This window comes from Lacerta agilis, chromosome 5 (assembly GCF_009819535.1).
Source record: "Lacerta agilis isolate rLacAgi1 chromosome 5, rLacAgi1.pri, whole genome shotgun sequence".
Classification (NCBI taxonomy): domain Eukaryota; kingdom Metazoa; phylum Chordata; class Lepidosauria; order Squamata; family Lacertidae; genus Lacerta; species Lacerta agilis.
In genome coordinates this window covers 25711907-25731860 of record NC_046316.1, presented here as the reverse complement: position 1 = coordinate 25731860, position 19954 = coordinate 25711907, and the positions used below count along the sequence as shown (strand labels likewise).

Sequence of the window (19954 nt, the reverse complement as noted above, 5' to 3'; positions counted from 1 at the left end):
AAACACGCTTTCGTGGCAGATAACAGATATCAACACACGTGACATCTATAAAACATAGGCAGCTGCCACCCAATACTATACCCGCATTGTCACAATATGCCTCTCAAATGCCGTCTTTTGTCAGGCAGCCTGCCCGTCTCCACCCCAGCACACAGGGCCGGATTTAGATGAAGAGAGGCCCTAAGCTACTCCACTTGTGAGGCCCCTCTCCACCCCCCACCCTCACAACTAGAAGAAAATGGAAGAGTGTTATAAACAAAACTGAGGGAAGCCAAGGATGATGACGGGTATTTAAAATTCTACAGTTCACATTTTCTCCTCGAAAGGACATAAGATATTATTGTTAAATACGATGGTGATTTTAAAAATGCATAAAATTAACACTGAAAAAACTTTTGCAATAACTGAACTTTGTGGCCTGGGCAGGCCGCAGGTTTACAATTTTGGGAGAGGGGAGACTGTGGCACTGGGGAGAGGGCAGGCTGGCGAGGCCCCCTAGATTTAGAGGCCCAAGTTGTCCTGCCCTCACATGAAGTCTTGGGTTTGCAATTTTGGAAGAGGGGAGACTGCCCGCTGGGGAGCGGGAGGGCTGGGGAGGCCCCCTAGATTTAGAGGCTTCAGCCTACTTAGCCTATACAGTACATAAATCTGGCACTGCCAGCACATAACTTTTTTTAAAAAGTTATTAAATTTGTATACCGGGCTTCATCTCAAGATCACAGAGTGGCTCACAGCATTTTAAAAAAAATACAAAAGGGGACGTGCATGTACAGTAAGTGGTAACTCTTCACTGTCATCGTCTCCCCACAATTTTCATTAACCAGCTGCTCTTCTCAGGGTTGAGAACCAGCCCTTGGCAATGAATACCCTGCCCTTCCTCTCAAAGGAGCCCAGGGCAGCATATTTCCTTGTAGAAAACCTGCAACTGCATCTTCACCGACCATTTTTTTCCTGCCACACATTTTTTTTGCACTACTGTAGTAGGCTTCCCATTTGACCTAGGAAGGCCTATGTGTTAAATCGAGGGTTCCCAACGACCAGTGGTCTGTGGGCTTCATTCAGGCGGTTTGCAATGTGTCTGTGTGGATTTGTACTTGAAGATGGAAAGTAGTGCATCAATCGCAGGTTGATTTTAATTGTATTTTATGGCTTCTTTTATTTCTTATATTGCATTTTGTTGTGTTATAGTTTGAATTCTATGGAATTCAATTTATAAGACAATAAAATGCAATATATAAGAAAAGCAATTAAAATGCAATTAAAAACATCTAGCATAGCTACAACAGGCAGAAATACAATTAAGTGGTCTGGGGGGAATTTGGGAACCCCACTGTATAAAATAGCTGCATAGGCAGGAATAACTTCTGCAAAATATATCAGACAGCTTTATATTTAGTCAGAGCAGTGGTTCATCTAGCCAAGGACTGTCTAATTATCTGAGGTGTCAGGGTAGAGTCTTTCCCAGCCATGCTATCTGATATTGTTTTAGCTGGAGATGCCTGACTGAACTTGGAGTCTTATTCAAACAAAGCATGTTCTACTACTGAGCTACGTGGACCCTCCACACAGACACTGACATATTCTGTTACTGTTACATCTATTCTAGGTCCCTCCATGATACTCGCATTAATACACTAAAGGTATTTCAGCCTCCTGCACCAAGAAATTATCCATTTATCTTCTTCTCCTTCTGGAGGTAATATCAAGCAGTTTCCCAATGAGCACTTACAGATAATTATAGTCCTTATCCATGTCATATTATTTTGCCTATACTTTCTGTGAACCTTCATGATGAATGTAACATAGGAGCTACCATGTTTCCATGGCAGGGTTAGATTTACAAATGGAGGTCCTTCTTAAACAATGTATTAAACCTATTAGTGTGAACTGCTTTTTGGCAACAACTCTACAGAATCACAGCTGTGGAGCTTTTGAGCTCTTATTTCAAATTCCTTGGAAGATTATTCCTGCATTGCAGGGGGTTGGACTGGATGATTCTTAGAGTCCCTTCCAACACTACAATTCTATTGTGGGCAGGCTAGAGAGATGGAACAAGACATGCTAATTCTTTGATGGTCTTTTAGGACCAGAGGTAGGGAACCATTTTTTGCCTCAAGAGCTATGTTAGATGCTGGGTAACCTTCTTGGCGCTGCATGCCAGTGGTGGTCTTGGCTAAAGTCAGAAGTGGGCAAAGGGCCTGTCACATGTCTGCTTATCCCGTGTCTAGAAAGCCTGGGTCCGAGCGGTTTTCCACTTATTCTGTGCTTTCTAGGCACAGTTTGAGTGGTTTTCCATTTGCCTCATAGCGTCCCCCCTGGAAAACATGCTTTTTATCTCTAAATCAGAACAAAAGGCAACCTGTGCCATTTGGTCTGATTCAGCAGTAAACTGCAGATTTTCCCAAAGGAAGGCAGTGGGGCATTGGAAGTGTGGGCGAGCCCATAGTCAAAGCAAAATCCCCAGTCTCCTTCCTTCCTTCCTTCCTTCCTTCCTTCCTTCCTTCCTTTCTTCCTCACTCAATCTCACTTATCTCTGCTCATTTTCTTTCTTACCCCCCACCTCTTCTCTCTGTTCTCTTTCTCAGCCTCCATGCATGGCTCTCCTCTGAGATTGTCTGCTCCCTGCATTTCCTCTATACACTATAAAAAAAAACAGGAGCCCCTTTCTCTGTGCACAGATATATATACTTCAGGAACTGTCAGCATGTATCTCCCCTCTTTCCTTTCCCAAATAACTCATTAGCAGGAGTGAGATGATCACTGAGAGAAACAGTTAAGCAGAGTTGAAGAGAGAGCTGCTTCATTTGCTTTTTCTGGGGGCAAGGCTTCAGTGGGCTGCATGGGAAGAGCAGTCAGTTTCAATACAGTTTACAGAGCAAAAACACTTCTGAAGTTACCCATATGTTGTATTCCACACACTTCTTGTGCCCATCCAGATGTACTCCCTCAAGAATCTGCTCTTGTTTTGGCATAATGATTCCCCCCCCCAGGATTCAATCAATCAATTCATTCCTCAGGTAATGAAACCATAGTGAAGGATGTGGGTTAATGAATGGATAGTACCCACAACATCACTGAAGTACAATCCTCTGTGCACTTGTTACGTTGTGGCCCTCCTCTCATTAAAAGTCTGATGTTTTAAACAAATCATTTGGACAATTCAATTCATCACTATACTAGCTTCTTGAAGTGAAGCCAGTTTATTTGCTGCTTGGAAAGTCTTTTTATTATGGAAAAAAACAATATTAATATACAGTAAAGCCATCAGTATTGATTTCAGAACTTAAAAGGATTTCAACTTTGAACATTTTAGGGATGAGAATACATTGTTCTCTCTCTTTAATTACATATTTATTTGATAATTAACCAATTGTTCCATTCCATGACTGAGAAAATCCAACGAAATAGCAGTGTTGATCTGTACCAAAAAAGCGTTCATTGGCACCCTAGTGGCTGATTGGTTTATTATGGCATGACCTATTGCAGCTTATGTCAACTGATTCCTGTTGTGCTCTGAGAAAATGTTGAATTTATATGAACAAAGTTTCAATGAACAAAGAATTGGTCCCTTCTTATTGTCAGTCACCTTTCTTGAGACCCTCATTCATCATGACAGCAAAGAATTTGCCACTTTGGGAGTGGGACATTAATATCATGTCCCTGAAGGCCTTGTCAACAAACTTCTCTTTTTCAGGTCAGCTATTTTGACCTCAAGGGAACAAACTTGTTCCCTGAGAGCATATTCCTGGAATACCTGCCAAGCTTGCAGACATATGTGTGATAAAATAAACTAGATATTCTCTACTGGCTTTCCACCTTCACAACTGTTTATGATTTTTGAGTACCGGTATGTTTACTTTGAAAGTTAGGGGAGAAGTTTGATGGCCCTGACCTCCTTGTGCTGTTACTGTTTTTTTTCAGCTGGTGATGCTGCCATCCTTGTAGAGCTCCAACGCCAGCAGTTCCATGAGGTGAGCTGAAGCAATTTGCCTCAGGCAGTAGATTTGACTCCCACCCTGCCATTGTGCCACTGCTGGCTGCGTTGTGCTGCAGCTTTTCCTGCATCACCGTCACCACAGAACCCTTACCCTCACTGCTAACACTGCACCCTCACTGCTGCATCATTGAGGAAGTGCAGGTGCAGCTGTGGGCGAGGGTGCAGTTGAGGTAGCAGGCCAGGTGGCAGTGCAAGTGCAATGGTGGGGACAGAGAGGGGGTCACCACCACAACTTCTGCTTCTCCTTGTACAGGTGCTTAATGTTTTTATCTTGACACTTTGGACTCATTTACATTAGAAAAAAAGCAAAGCATTTTAAATGCGTTATGACACTGTGACACCAGATGGCACCGTAGCACCCAGTGTTTCAGCAATGTGATTTCCCATTACAGTATGAGGTTTACAAAGCGTTTTCCTGAAACGGTTTTTTGATGTGTCTAGGTCCAGCCATTGACACTGGAGTTGAAATGCTTTTTCAGATGGGGCTCCCCTCATATTCACTGAATATTTGTTGATCATTCTCATTGCAGCTTGTTTTGCTGGCACCCATAGTATTTTCTAACTTCTTTACATAATTTTGAAGCAGGTAGAGTCAGAGCATTTTCTCTACTTTGAGAGTGGATTTGCAACTGTTAGTGGAGGAAAGAATTAGAATACTCCATCCAGTTGTATACTCCATCATGGAAATGTTTTCAAACTCACATGCAGATTTTTATTATTCTCTACTGTGATCAGAAGGCTTACAAAAATAGCTTCCTTAACATTGAACAATGTGCTGCTTTTACATATGTGCTCCATTTTTTTAAAAAATTGAAAACAATTACAACTTATTCTGCCATGTAATTGCTTTAAGTCCATTGGAAAAAAGAAGGTGCTTTGGTTCCTACGGCCCTTGAAGAAAAAAAAAGGAAAAAAAAGTTCTGCAGACTGTAGCATAAAGATGAATTATTCTAGTGCTAGGGTGCCCTCAAGTGTTATTTGTTCAAATTGCAGATATTTTCCTGAACCTGAGTGCACACTCCACTGTAATATATTGCACCCATACTTGGTTTATCTGCAGTTCTTGTTCTGGGAAATACTTGCTTGCAAGCTTCCTTCAATGCACAGAACTCCATACTTGGATGAGAGTGCTTAGCTGCATGGAGCTATCTCCAGGTCAGCCATTGCAGACTTTCTGCACAAATACAGATTCAATCTAATCATACTGCATTGCTTTCAATTAAAAATATTCCCTACCAAAATGCACATCCTCTTGAAATTCATGCAGCACAGAATAATAGTATTTGAACTTGAATATGTAGACAGATACACATGTACTTTATGTCTGCTGTTCCTGATGTGGCTGTGGAAAGCTGCTTCTGCGTGTAGATATTTTTAGATCAGGGATGAGGCGCGTTTGCAGCCCTCCACATGATTAGAATCAAACTCCCACTATTGGCAGTCTGCGGAGCCTGTAGTTAGAGATGATGGAAGTTGTAGCTGAACAGCTTCAGGGTGCAGGTAGGGAAAAGATTCTTTGTTCTTGCCATAGTTGCATGAGAGCTAGGAAGTGTGGATAAAGGGGAGAAGGTGAAGAGCAAAAAGAGGACACATTTTTTTCAATTTTGCCCTGCTGTTTTTCTCCCCCACTTCCTATCTCTCTCCCCTCCCACAGTCCACATTTGTTTTCCAATATAATAGATTTTATCCATAACAGTATAGTATAGTATAATAGAATGGGTGCCCTCAGGCTAAATAAAAGAAATTATACACCACAATTTTCTGAAATCCACTTGCCTTCAGAAGCATGTCTAAAAGCCTGAAAGAAGAATGTCTATAAAGCATGTTTGTAAACTGCTTTGCAGGGTTTTTTTTTTTTTTAACAGTCAAGTGGTGTATAATTTTTATTAAATAAATAAATGAATGCATTTATATGGCGATAAATGGCTGGAGAATGCTTTTTGTATAATTTAATGAACTACAGCACTTAGAATGAGACATGAACTGAACTATTAGTTGAACCTTGATGCTAAACAGGTTAAAATGCATTCTCAATATATAATCCTCAACCATTTAATGGCTGGTTTATCTGCAAAGAGACAGAAACACCCATTATTCTCAATATTAATTATTGATCTCTTTAATTTTTAACTTTACTAGGTTTTAAGAGTATTATTACTCAGTCTTGGGTCTCTGCATACTTCCCCCCACCATTTAGTTCATAAATGAAGATACAATTCTTACAGGTGTAAAATAGAGGTTTTATGGGAAGTAGCTATGCTGTTTTCCTTCAGCAGGCTGACATATTTACCTTCTTCCCTGGCTACAATACTATCTTGCTAACATTTTACAGATGAAAATAGTTATTTTTCAGTGCAAAAAAGTAAAAAAAATTAAGGCATTTCCCCAAAGTATTCCAGTTTATGCCAGTCAATGGAACCGGTGGCAGGGTTTCACCAGGAACATGTATTAGAAAATGGAAATAAACTTGTGCACAGCTGTAGCCCTGAAAAAAGAAGATGAGGCAAGGCCTGCATTGAGCCACAGCTGCAAAAGCCTTGATTCAGTGTAAAGCATGGGTAGGCAAACTAAGGCCTGGGAGCCGGATTCAGCCCAATCGTTTTCTAAATCCGGCCCACGGACAGTCCAGGAATCAATGTGCTTTTACATGAGTAGAATGTGTCCTTTTATTTAAAATGCATCTCTGGTTTATTTGTGGGGCCTGCCTAGTGTTTTTACATGAGTAGAATGTGTCCTTTTATTTAAAATGCATCTCTGAGTTCTTTGTGGGGCATAGGAATTTGTTCATATTCCCTCCCCCCAATATAGTCTGGCCCACCGCATGGTCTGAGGGACGGTGGACCAGCCCCCTGATGAAAAAGTTTGCTGACCCCTGGTGTAAAGTATCTGGCTCTCATGTAACCGAACTAAGCTTTGCTGAAAGGAAATGCTTGTGATGGGGGTTCCCTCTGTTGCAGTTGGCAGGTTGAGTAAGGACATGAATAGAAGCGGCAGCATATTGGACTAGTTGTGTGGGTTGCTACCACCAGCACTGTTGCTGCTATTAGCTTCCTTGCTCCTCTTCCTTTTGTTTGGTGGACTAGAAACAATGAGAGGAAGCCCTCTTGAAAATGATGGAAAGAAGGTAGGGATAAAATAGCTGTTGGTTTGCTGGCTCTTTACAATTGCAGGGGGAGTTTGCTTATTTTTCTTCTGAATAAAAGAAATGATGTGTGTGTGCATTTTAGCATTGGAGGGACATAGTGCACCTCCAAGAAAAGAAAAAGTTTGAAGTCAAAGGGCAGATTGTCACTAGCATCATTGTGTACTTCAGTCACTTGGTGCCTGTAACACTCCCACAGTCATATCCTCACTGCCCTCATAACTCTTAAGAGAAAGCCCTAACAGAGGGCACATTTCTGAGCAATTCAATATTGTGAAGTTTTTTCAATCATTTGAGTCCTCTGGTTGTTTTACACATTTTTTTTGTTTACTTTTTCTAAGTGTACGGTAAGTCGGATACTGTGAAGCATGAATGTAAAATGTGTCCCTGACTTTTACACTTCCATTGTAACAGTTTTACTCATGAAGTGGGCAGTGGTAGCTGCAATTTCAATAGAAGTTTGCTGCCATGTACTGTGTTGAAACTGAGTAACAATTGCACAGTACAATTTTGGGAGTGCAACAATACAATTTTGGGAAATATTCCTTTGGTTATTGAGAGGTCAATTTTCAGCTTAGGCAGGGGCATCTGTCCTTTTAAAATCTGTGTGGGGCTGATGGGAATTGGAGTCCAATAACTTCTGGAGGGCCACGGGTTCCCTATTCCTAATGGAAAGCACGAGTTCTTAGTTCAGGATGAAATGCTGAAGATTTTTGAAATTCTTCAAAAAGTAGGGTAAAAAGAGGGTTTACAGACCCCTATCTGTTGTATCCCTTTTTATAGGAATATAAAATAAACTAGGGTGGGTCATTTAGTCTACCATGTCTCCTTCTGTGTGTGGTTAATTATTATTTTGACATCATCCTTAGGTTTTTTTTTGTCCCTTCCTCTTAATTAAGCAACAAGAGTAAAAAATGTTTTTAGCATTTTTATTATTTAATAATATTTACTTATAAGCAACTACCAAGAACAAAACGCAAATAAGCTTGGCTTGTTTGTAGTCAGATCTTTCCCCCTCCATTCAAAGCAGAGCAGCTAAAGAAAGAGTTCAAAATACTTGAGAAAGTAACACATTTCCAAACAGGTGATTGAGGGCATAAGGCAGCTCAGCTAATTCATATCAGTTATAAGTATAAACAGGAGCAAAAGTAAAAAGCTGTTTAACTTCTATAATTTATAATATAATACCACATTTAAGTCAAGAAATATATATAAAAAACCACGACACGGCTTTTGGCTTCATCAATCACTTTCCCTCTTTCTGAAGATGGCCCTTGCAAAAAAGAAATTTAAAGGCTCTAGGTACATTAAAAGTCAGCTAATATAATATTCAGACCCATATATGAAGACATTTTGAAGAGAATTTTATTTTGATTCCTTATGTTGTTTCCTATATCTTCTAGAAAGGTCTATCTATTTTGTTAGTTAGCTTTTTAAAAGCATCTTACTCACCAGTATGGAGGGGGAAAAATCCATCCATTTCTTAATATTGCTAATGTGCACATTACTTTTTTTTTGAAATGCAAATACAATAACATGTGAAGTTTTCATATTCATTACTCGTGTTGTGTTATGCAGTTTTACTATTTGTTGAATGCACATCTTTATTATATAAGGGCTCTTGAAATTCTTTCACTGCTCTGCACTGAACTCGTATTCTAGTCCAGCTCCTGAAGCACAAAAACTTACTGCGTTTCAGTTCTTGTTCACCTAAGTCAATCACTTCCATTTGTTCATCTTCAACAGTAGGTTGTGGTGGTTGAACACCAACTTCCCACAGGAACCCCAGGAACCTATTTGGAATATATACAATCAGCTGCCCCCATAGCAATGTTCCTAGGCCAAAGAAGATTGACCATAGCCACTGCTCTAGTGTAAGACTTGCACAGCTAAAGGGCTTCCCTCCGAGCTGAACAATGATTAGTTGTGTAATCAATGTCCCCACAAAAACACAACAAAAAATGGAATTTGTGAATATTCCTGAAAAAACATTCCTTTCCCCATGAATCTTGCGTGCATTGATTTCATTAAAAATCTGCATCATTACAAATGTGTTAAAAATAATAGTGTAATGTCGGGTAGGTGGGGCACGTAGTGGTGCAATTCGTCCATTTTCAATATCAAAGAATTTTTCACCCACAAAAAGAAGTGCAAATACAACTACAAGTTGATAAATAGCATGAAACATAATATTTTTTAGCATTGTACGGGAAACAAGAGGTTTATTTCTGCCGTAAGGCTTTCGTTCCAGCAGAGCGTCTGTTGGCTTTTCTGTTGCTAGAGCAAGAGAAGCAAGTGTGTCCATAATGAGATTTACCCACAGCATCTGAACAGCTTTCAGAGGTGAATTCTGGGTGACTGCTGCTCCAATAAAAGCAACTACCACTGCTACTACATTAACAGTAAGCTGAAACTGAAGGAATTTGGAAATGCTGTCATATACATTCCTACCCCACATGACAGCTTTAACAATGCTTGAGAAGTTGTCATCAGTAAGAATTATATCAGAAGCTTCTTTAGCTACATCTGTTCCAGCAATACCCATTGCAAAACCAACATCAGCTTTTTTTAATGCAGGCCCATCATTTGTACCATCACCAGTTACTGCTACCACTTGCCTTTGTTCTGTGATATTGCTATTAATGATCCCTTCTACCAAGTTGTACTTGTCAGTAGGTGAGGACCTTGCAAGCACACGAAGCGTAGGCCAAATCTTGTCAATAAGCTCTTGTTTAATCTGTCCATCTGGACCACGTATTAGTCTATTAAACTCATGCCCCTCTAAGCACTCAAAATTCTCCCCGGGTTGCAGAATTCCACATTTTGCAGCTATTGCACGAGCTGTGTTAATGTTATCCCCAGTAACCATGCGTACAACAATACCAGCTCTCTGACATTTTCTTATTGCATCAGGAACCTCAGGTCTCACTGGATCTTGAATACCTACAACTGCAATACAAGTCATGTCACTGAAAATGTCATCTTCTTTGTCCCAGTCTGGTTCTGAGCCAGCTGGGAAATCTTTGAATGCTAGACATATGGTGCGAAGTCCCCCAGAGGCCATTTGTGCAATCACATTTTTTATCACATTTTCCTTCTCTTTCTGGGTAAAGGATATAGGTTCCCCAGCAGCATTTAGTATATGGGTGCATTTTTGAAGAAGTATTTCAGAAGCACCTTTGCTAAAGAGTTGATAACTCCCATTGGGGTTTTTCAAAACTGTGCTCATTGATTTCCTGTCAGAATTGAAGGTGTATACCTTAAACAATTTCTCTTCTGGTATCTTAGTCCTCATATCCTCATAATCCTGCTTTAATTCCACAAGCAAGCCCAGTAAAGCACACTCAGTCTTATTGCCAATTTGAAGTGGAAGGCCTCCTTTTTTGTCAGGAGGCAGTATTTTCGAAGTATAAGCACAGTTTACAGAAATACTTTTAAGCAAATAATTCAGCATGGTTGGATGAATTAATTTAGGTTCAGGAACCTGTTTATAATGTGTGCCAGCAATTAAAATTTCGACTACTGTCATTCTGTTCATGGTTAAGGTTCCTGTTTTATCAGAACAAATTGCTGTTGCATTACCCATAGTTTCACAGGCATCCAAATGTCTCACTAGGTTATTATCTTTCATCATTTGTTTCACAGAGTAGGCAAGTGAGATGGTGACTGCAAGTGGAAGGCCCTCTGGTACTGCTACGACCAAGATTGTAACTCCAATAATAAAGAACTGCACAATATATTGTATATAAATGGGTGTACATTCAGCAGTCCAAATATGCTTCTCAATCACAAAATTTTGAACTAAAAAATAGACTATAAGAACAGTAACAGTGATTATAGACATTGCCAGCCCTGCTTTTCCAATCTGAACAGCCAATCTTGTGAGTTTTGCTTGTAGAATTGATTTTTCTTTTTTGTGTTTTGAAGTTTGTTCTTTTTCCTTTGTTTCATTTCCAGCAGTTTTATGAGGGTTGGCTGGGTTTTTATGATTTGCTTTCTCACTATCTTCTCCAACTCCAAGTAAAGTGAGGATAATTCCTGTTTGCGAGTTTAAACCTACAGCTGTAATAACCATTTTTCCAGAGCCTTCCATCACATGGGTACCTGAAAGCAACATGGGGTCCTCTGTCAAAGACTTCTTGACATGATCTGATTCCCCTGTGAGGCTGCTCTCATCAATTTTTAGATCATATCCTTGAAGGAGCAAACCATCAGCTGGCAACAGGTCACCGTATTTGATCTGTGCAACATCCCCAACCACTAATTCAGCTACTGGCACCTGCATTGACTCCCCTTTCCTGATGACACTAAATTTCTGTTCCTTTTCAATGCGATCCTGCAACCCTCTGAATTGTTTTTCCTTACTCCAGTCATTGAAAGCTGTTACCAACACTACACAAATTACTGATACAAGTATTGCAAATCCTTCAATCCAGTCAGCCTCCCCTTCTTCTTCTTCTTCTCCAAATTCATTTAATTGACATGCTGCAACACTTCCTCCTGAATCATAAAAAGAAAGTCCCAATGATATAATGGCTGCAATTTCTAAGATGCATAATGTCGTATCCTGCAGTGCTTCCCATACTAATTCCAGGAAAGTTAGGGGCTTTTTAGGAGGTATAAAGTTCTTTCCAAATACAGCTTTCCTTATATCTATTTCTGATTTGGAACCAAGTATCCCAAGTGTGGGGGAAGTTTTCAGCATTGCACAGATGTTAAAGATGTCACCATAAAGTTCCTTTATTTTCTTCACTGCATCTTTCTTTCGAAATTCCATCAAATGTTGCAACTCTGGGAGAGTGATCTTAAAGTCTGTTGCCTCAAAGTTGACTGGAGTCACCATCATCCTGCCTTCCTGCAGTTTACAATAACAACCCAGAAACTTTTAATAGCATTAAAACAGGGTTAGAGACATATTTTCTTGCATTTACCTAAAAAAGGCACTTCTTACAATATTAAAAAGGGTAAACTTTTTAAAAAATGGGACAGAGAAAATGAAACTCTTTCTTTTACCATAAGCCCTAGAATGAGGTGTAGCTAGGTGTATCACAAAAACAGGAAATCTATTAGCTTCTCCGTAGCTTTGTAAACCCTCCATTAACAGGTGAGGTAAAGGACTCAGCTATACAGCTGCAAATAAAACGTTTTGAATGTGTTATAAAGTGCAATATACAACTGTGACACTAGATGACGACTGTGAGCTATAGCAAATTCAATGCATTTTTCAAAACGATAAAAAAAATCACAAATTTTTAACGTGTGTAGATTCCACGCAAATGTACTCCAAAAGTGATCAGATTAATAAAACCTTTGTGTCAGTTTTCCACAACACCATGTTTCAGATGTGTCTCAAACACAGTAAGTTGTGATTTGCCATATGTTTCAGTGACCTTGCCTAAATCTAGTAAAAAAAACATGTTCATATTTTAACAGTTTTGGGGACAATTATACCTGTATTGGGTATAATTGGGTATAAACTGCTAAGAGATGGAGTGATCCTGAAAAATGCTGTTAAATATTTTAGTTATTCTTTATGTATGCAGATGCTCAGACCAGATTCTTTCCATTTCTTGTGAGAAAGGAGCAGAGGGTGAAAACTGACTTGTCTATTGCAATAATACACAATTTACTTATTTTACACATGGTATTATGGTTAGTAATACCCCTCAGGTTTTCAATGCCCTTCCCACAATCAATTAGAATGTTCCTTGTGTTTTTTTACATTATCAGTTTTTTATATATTGAGCAGAACATGCTGGATCTGCTTTTGGGGTAATTCTAACTCACATTATAAGACACACTCAAAGGTGTCTGTGTCATATGAAAATGTTTCAGTTGGCAAGCAGTGTCATATGGTGGAAGATGACCAACACTGCTCAAACTCACAAACCATGGAAAAAAAAACCTGGCTGTTGCAATTCCAAAACATCAAAATCTTTCTGATTGGTGCATTGAAAACAAACCAGCCAACCAGAAATATCTCCAGAATTCCTTGCCCCTTGAATCCAGAAGTGTCAGTAGCAGTATTTTTGGTTTTCAAGAAGGTTTGACACTGACTGCTTACCCATGAATGCTTGGGGAGTGGCAGTTTATGGGCGAGTCATGGTGCCAGATTGCCTGGAGGCTAAATCTGGTCTGCACAGCCAGTGCAATAACAATAGCTCTTAAATTGCATTTTTCTGACAGACAATGCAACAAGGCTAGTCATAATATTACTAATATTCTATATTCTAGATTATGAACAACTTTTTAATAAGAGAATCTGACCATCTTATTGGTTGAAGTTAAGATTTAAGCTCCCCCCCCCAAAAAAAACCTATCTCAATGAAATTCTCCGTCTTGGTTAGAAATTCTCTGTCTTGGTGTGTATCTGAAGAAGTGTGCATGCACATGAAAACTCATACCAAGAACAAACTTAGTTGGTCTCTAAGGTGCTACTGGAAGGGATTTTTTTATTTTTTATTTTGTTTTGGTTAGATATTGTTTCATGCTTCCCATTTTCCAAGGGACAGGAAATTTAAGGGATAGCCTTTTATATGCTCAGTTAGACAGTGAGGCAAAAACCCTTTAGATATTTGTAAAACCTATTTAATTATAAATAAAACTTTTGAGTGACAAGGGGTGCTTCCAGACTACCAATGTTTTGCTGTTGTATTTCAATCACATACCAACAAATTCACGTTGGGTAATTAAAGCGGATTGGGTGCTCTTGTGCAACAAACTCACTTCCAAAAGTAAAAATAGGAACCTGACTTTTTGCGGAATAAGACTTGCTTGATGCTGTGTCATATAAACTCCTTGCAAATATTGTGCAAACAAATCATGATGAATGCTCAATCAACAGACCACCTGGAAGTGTCCTAATTCTCAAAAACAGTATATAAAGTGGCAAACATATGCTTTGACTGTACCACTTTATACTACAGAAGGGGGCTCGTATAATATGCTAATAGGAGTGAGGGGTAGAACCCATCAAATGAAAAGTTAGAGCCTCTTCTTTTTGAAATCTAGTTTTCTATGTGCAGATAATTGTTTTCTTTGAAGGAGAATTCAATTATGTGAGCTTTGTAAAGCTGTTTTTCTGCCAGTTTAAGGCAAAAATTCCTTCTTGCTTCTTCTCTTTGAACTTTCACACACAGCAGTGTTTATTTGTGTGTGTGTGTGTGTGTGCGCGCGTGCGTGCGTGCGTGCGTGCGGTGGAGGTCTTAATGTCCTTGGTGCAGAGGAAAAAGGTTGGGTTCACTTCTTGTGGTTGCTTTTGTTTATTTTAACCCCCCAGATCAGCCTTTCTCAACCTTGGGTCCCCAGATGTTTTTTGCCTACAACTCCCATCATCCCTAGGTAGCCAGACCAGTGGTCAGGGATGATGGGAGTTGTAGGCCAAAAACATCTGGGGACCCAAGGTTGAGAAAGGCTGCCCCAGATGCATTAATTGCAACAACACATTTAATGTAACCTGTAGTTTGGCCTTGCCCTCCATCATAGCAGTTAGGGTTTGACCTTAATTTGAAACTCTTATCAACTGGTAACCAAGCACAAAACTTACAAAAATTACACAAAACACTAGCAGGATGATAATTTACCTTTTCAACCACTGGAAGGTTACAATTGTCCCTTAGATAATTTATAGTCCATGACATTTATGACTGAATGTGCATATGTAAAATTGAGACATCCATGTTGTATGTGTTGAATAATACCTTGTCTGAATGCACTATCGTGGTAAGAGGATGAAATGTAAGCCCTAAGGAAAATATGTAGGACTGCCCTGCTGGCCACACACCTGTTGTTAATCCACCATCTACCCATATACCCTGACATCCTTGAATTTGGCCGCATGCCTGAAAGGGTCCTATACAGCTATATGTGCATAGAAGCAGCCACATGGTGAGGATCCCTGTGCAATCATGGTTTGAAATCATGGACAGGTGTACAGTTGGAGGCTGGTCACCCTTCCCACTGAAAAGGTGAATGCTTTCATCTCACAGGGTATTCCACTAATGATTTGAAAGCTACCATTCTCCAAAAAAGGAGAATCCACAAAAAACTGATTAATCAAAACAAGAAGGTTGCTTCTGTTCATTGGAATATGAACAGAGACAATGGAATCATTATTATTCCTGTAACAGTTATTATTTCATATGTGTTAGTTGCTTTCTTCACAAAAATGACCCAAATAACTTTACAGTAAAATTAATCAAAACAAACACAACCAATGCATTCTAAAAACATACAACAAAAAGACAGGTTTTACAGACCTAGCCCCATTAAACAAATGCCTGAAACCCTTTATAATAAGTGCCAAAAGCCAGGCAAAGAAGAAAGTTTGCTTGGCACTTAAAAATAGATAAAGATGAAACCAGGCATGCTTTCCTGGGGATAACCGGACACAAAGGGCAGGGGGAAGGACATAACCGAAAAGGCCTGTTCTCTGGATATAATCCTCCAGTCCTCCTGTGGAAGGAGCACACAGATGGCAGTCACAGAGGTGGTCTTTGAAGTACTGTATTATGTTCTACTACAGATATTAATTGACCAAGCAATGCTAAGATGATTGCATTATAATTAATTACTGCTGTTAAGTGTCATGGCTATTCCACTTTTTCTGCATATATTTCAGCTATAAATTAATTGCGGCAAACTCTGCCATTTACATTTCATTGCATTCATTTGATACCTTGTATATTTTTTCCTACTTCTGTCTGAGAATAGCAGTTGTGCATTGGAAATACCATGAAAGCTTACTCCAGAATCCATTTGTTACTAGAGGTATCACAGAACTCTCTGTTCTTAATAGGCTACTCAAGACCTCAAAAGCTAAATCATTAGCATACGTAGTTTGATTACCTGAACAGGGGACCTCAGTCAGCAGAAGGCACTTTAAATTGAAAGAATCAGCAACCTGACAGGTAAAGAGAAAGGAAGTGAGAATAGGAGAGAGATTAGAATGATAGATTACCAACAGCTGTGTAGTCATGTGGACTGAAACAATAATTATAAGCTTTATTGCAGGGACAGCTAGGTAAATGTTTCCTATTCGTATGTAGACAGCCAGAGCAGAATTTACTATTTTCACTGGAAAGAATTCAGTGTCTCTACAGTAGCTACACATGGGCCCTTACTTTTAATTTTGACAGGAATAGTACTCTGATTGCTTTATCTGATCAGGTGAAAGCAGGGGTCAGAGCACCCTGAAAATTTTCAGCAAGGTGGTGGTTGCACACCCCCTGTGATGCATGCTTGCAAGCCACGGGGTGTCCACATGGCACATCAGCACACCCTGCGGTATGTGCGCATGGCATGCTGACATTGTGCAGCCCTAGCCCCCTCAGTCACAGGAGCAAGGCAGTGTGCATGTCTCAATGGCCACTGTGGCATTAATGTTTGTCTTCTTCATTGGAAAATTTACAACCGTGCCCATTTAGCAAGGAGTGTGCATGCAGTATAAAGCCCGTGCCTTGTCACAAGCTGAAGAGTAAGGACATGAAGGCTCTCATCCTACAGCTCTCATGTGGTGGAAGACAGGAAATAGTAGCTAGAGAATGAGATGCAGCTGTAGCCAAATCATTAAGGGGCCACAAGGGTGAACTGAGAATACCTGGTCTCCAATTCCCAAGGAGCTGCAACCTTCTTAATATCTTCAAACTGAGCAGTAAGGATTGGAGGTATTTGCAGCATCTACCACCTCCTGGTGGGCTTTGTTCACCCGAAAATCAGTATCTCCTGGCAGCAAGAACTACTGAAGAGGGTGCTGGACTTTCCACTTCTGCATATGAAGTTCTAAAGAGGTGTTACAGCTTTTGAGTGTTGTGAGGGCCCTGATCCTGTTAGGGTTGTGTTTTGGTTGAATGTGGGAATGTGTGCTGCTGCCCCAGGGTGAGAGGATAGAGCAATTAAGGCAGGGCCTGGAGACTGACCACTTCTCAAGTGGAAATTGGTGGCTGATTAGGGTGAGAGCTTTATTTCTCAGCCATATGATAACCATACCATATGTTATTGTTAAATGAAGGGTTGGGTGAATGGTGTGAGCTGCTTATTTGGGTTGGTGTAGTCCTAAATTCGATATGATTTTAGTCTCATTGTGAGGCTGCCAGCATTTTAGTATACTCTTCCTTTTAAGACTGTTTTATTTTTGAAGAGCAACACTGGCATCATCAGGAGTAGTTTTAAAATATTGATACAGGACAACAGAATTCGCAGACTAATGACTTTTAGCAACCAAGTATGTATGGTCTTTTTGTATATGTATTCAGGGGATTGTTGGGGTTGGCAACTGTTAAGAGTGAAGGAATGTGTTCGCATGTGGGTTTGTTTTTGTGTGGGTGAAAGTGTGCAGGTTGATTGAGATATGGATGGTTAAAAGGTATTGGATAGTGAAATCCTATTTTATAGATTTTGATGCTCTTATTGTTTTCTACACTATATTTACATTTGCTTGATTGCCTTGTGGCCTGCTTTGCAATTTATAATTAAAAGTGGTATATAAATGGTGGCAGTAGTAATAATAACAACAACATATTACTACTACTACTCATTTCATTTCTATACCATTTAATATTTTTAGGGGGGATATCAAAGCTGTCTACAGTCTGCTTAAAACATGAAATAAAATTATATTGAATACATAACTGAAGATAGTTAAGTATGTTGCTTTGAATGTCTAACAAAAAACTAAAATATCTTAAAAGATTTTTTATTTTATTTTTAAAAAAACATTACAAAGGAGATCAACTATAGAATGCTGATAGCCTGACTAATTCTAAACAGAGTTTCCTACAGAACATTCTATAGCCCATCTGAAGACACAATTCTACCTGCTGCTATAAAATAAAATTTCACCAAAAATTGCTTTAACAACAAAGGCTGGAGCAAGCACATATAGCTCTCCCTACAGCCTGGAGCTAATGTTTTTACTAGGGAAAATCCAATTGAGTCCCTGGATATCTTTACTCAGAGTAAAGTTCCACTGACGTTTAATAGGAATTACTTCCTAGTAAATGTAATTAGGATTGCACCCTTCATTCTATAATGTGTACAGACTGGTAGGCACTATTCTAGTGACTTTGTACTCCTTTCCCAAAAGATAAATTCTGCCTGTATCCAATTTCACTGAAATTTATTTCACCATCCATTCTCCATACATCCCTGAACTATTTTCTCCATAAAAATCAAGTAAAATATTCTAGTAAAATGTTTTCGTATGACACTTATTGTCAATAGCAGTTTCTGAGCTTGTTTACATTTTTTCAAAAACGAATCTGTAAGGTCTAAAGTTGCAGATTACATACTCCTTGTTTGTATTCACAAATTCTTTAGGTTATCTTCTATGTTTTCCCCCAAAGGAGAAAGGAAGGCTCATATCTTCATTTTTCTCCATTTCCACATATAGAGACAAAGGTATTGCAAGATGGTTGAAAATCAACTTGTTATACTTTTCAGTATCTGTAAGCAGTCAGGGAATATTAACAGACAAACTTGGAAACGGGTATATCTGACTTCTCAGAAGTAAACACTGTGGCAGGGGAAGATCAATCTTATGACCCTTTCTACTGAGTGCTAGATAAAATAGTCAGATCAAAGACACAAATCATGGTGTTCTGTTTTTTATAGCTAGGGAGGGAGGGGACAGCCTAGCCTGCTAATGTGCCTTCAACAGCATCTTGATATGTGGAATCTGGCAGATTATGCCAGCATTATCACCTGGTAATGACCAACTATAACATGCTCATAAAAGCATGGATTTTAAAAGTGGGTGAGTCTAGTTTAATTGGAAGAATTTTCTAGCTGCCATACCTTGTAAACATTTGAAGCTGTTTTTTCCTGGTAGGGCTCCTGTGTCTTTAACAGCTGCTTGGCTGGCAGAAATTTAGCAAGCAAAGCTTTCCCTCTTACTTCATCTCCATACTGGAAAAACTTCACCAACTAAGTTTCTGCCTGCCAGGCAGCAATAATAGGCTTGTCAGAAAAAGTTGTTAGCTTATTAATCTCCTGCACCTTACACAGCATCCTTAATTATCTAAACCACTGTACAATCCAAACCTGCATTTTTCCTTCTGTTCTTTTCTAGTTCCCTGTTCCCAACTCAGCCCTAGCCCAAGACTTGCAGCAATAAAGACTGTAATAGCTATATATCTCAGCATCTCTCATTTCCCCATATCAACCAGTAACTGCTCAAAGTGGCAGTTACAGTAAGATGGGAACTGGAATCAGAATGCTTCCAGCAACCAATGACATGTGGCTTATGGTTACATTTCTTTTAGTTCTGATTCTGTTTGTATATGTATGCATATAGGGCTTGTTTCTTGGACCAAATCAAGGTGCTGGTTTGGGCCTTTAAGCGTTCTATTCTGGAAGCAGGGTATTTTATGTACTACCTTATCCCTTAACTCTGATGTTTCGTTCTTTTGGTGTGATTGGTGGGCTACTTAAAAATGAGGCTGCAGTTTAGATTTAATTTTAAATTGTATTTTAATCTGTATTTTAATGAACTGTTTTATGTTTTTGTTGTGATTTTATTGGTGTTAGCCGCCCTGAGCCCGGTTTGGCGGGGAAGGGCGGGGTATAAATAAAAAATTATTATTATTATTATAAATGAAATGACCCAATATTAGGCAGAAGAGAGGATTTGGTCTTTACTATGGTTGCCAATATGGCGTTTCAACAAATGAAACCACACTAATGGGAGAAGCTACAATTGGTGGACTTTCGTCTTTTGGGCTACTTTTACAAGTCCAAGGCCTCATATAGGGCCTGGCCATGGCACTTAACCCCTTCCCCCCTTCATTAATGGGGATGAAGGTGCATCCTGCACATTT

General features: G+C 39.4%; 1 protein-coding gene across 2 annotated transcripts; it reads right to left on the bottom strand.

Annotated features, from left to right (window-relative positions):
* Positions 1–8096: 8096 nt before the first annotated feature.
* On the bottom strand, positions 8097–19244 carry LOC117046696 (plasma membrane calcium-transporting ATPase 1-like). 2 transcript variants are annotated; one of them, XM_033148940.1, is made up of 3 exons: positions 18933–19244; positions 15987–16041; positions 8097–11994 (listed from the first exon to the last, which is right to left on the bottom strand). In XM_033148940.1, exon 3 carries the CDS (start codon positions 11983–11985, stop codon positions 8710–8712), a length of 3276 nt encoding a protein of 1091 aa, XP_033004831.1. In that variant the 5' UTR covers positions 11986–11994; positions 15987–16041; positions 18933–19244; the 3' UTR covers positions 8097–8709. The 2 variants fall into 2 exon arrangements, with proteins under 2 accessions (XP_033004831.1, XP_033004830.1); XM_033148939.1 differs by lacking the exon at positions 18933–19244 and adding an exon at positions 16738–16806.
* Positions 19245–19954: the final 710 nt, after the last annotated feature.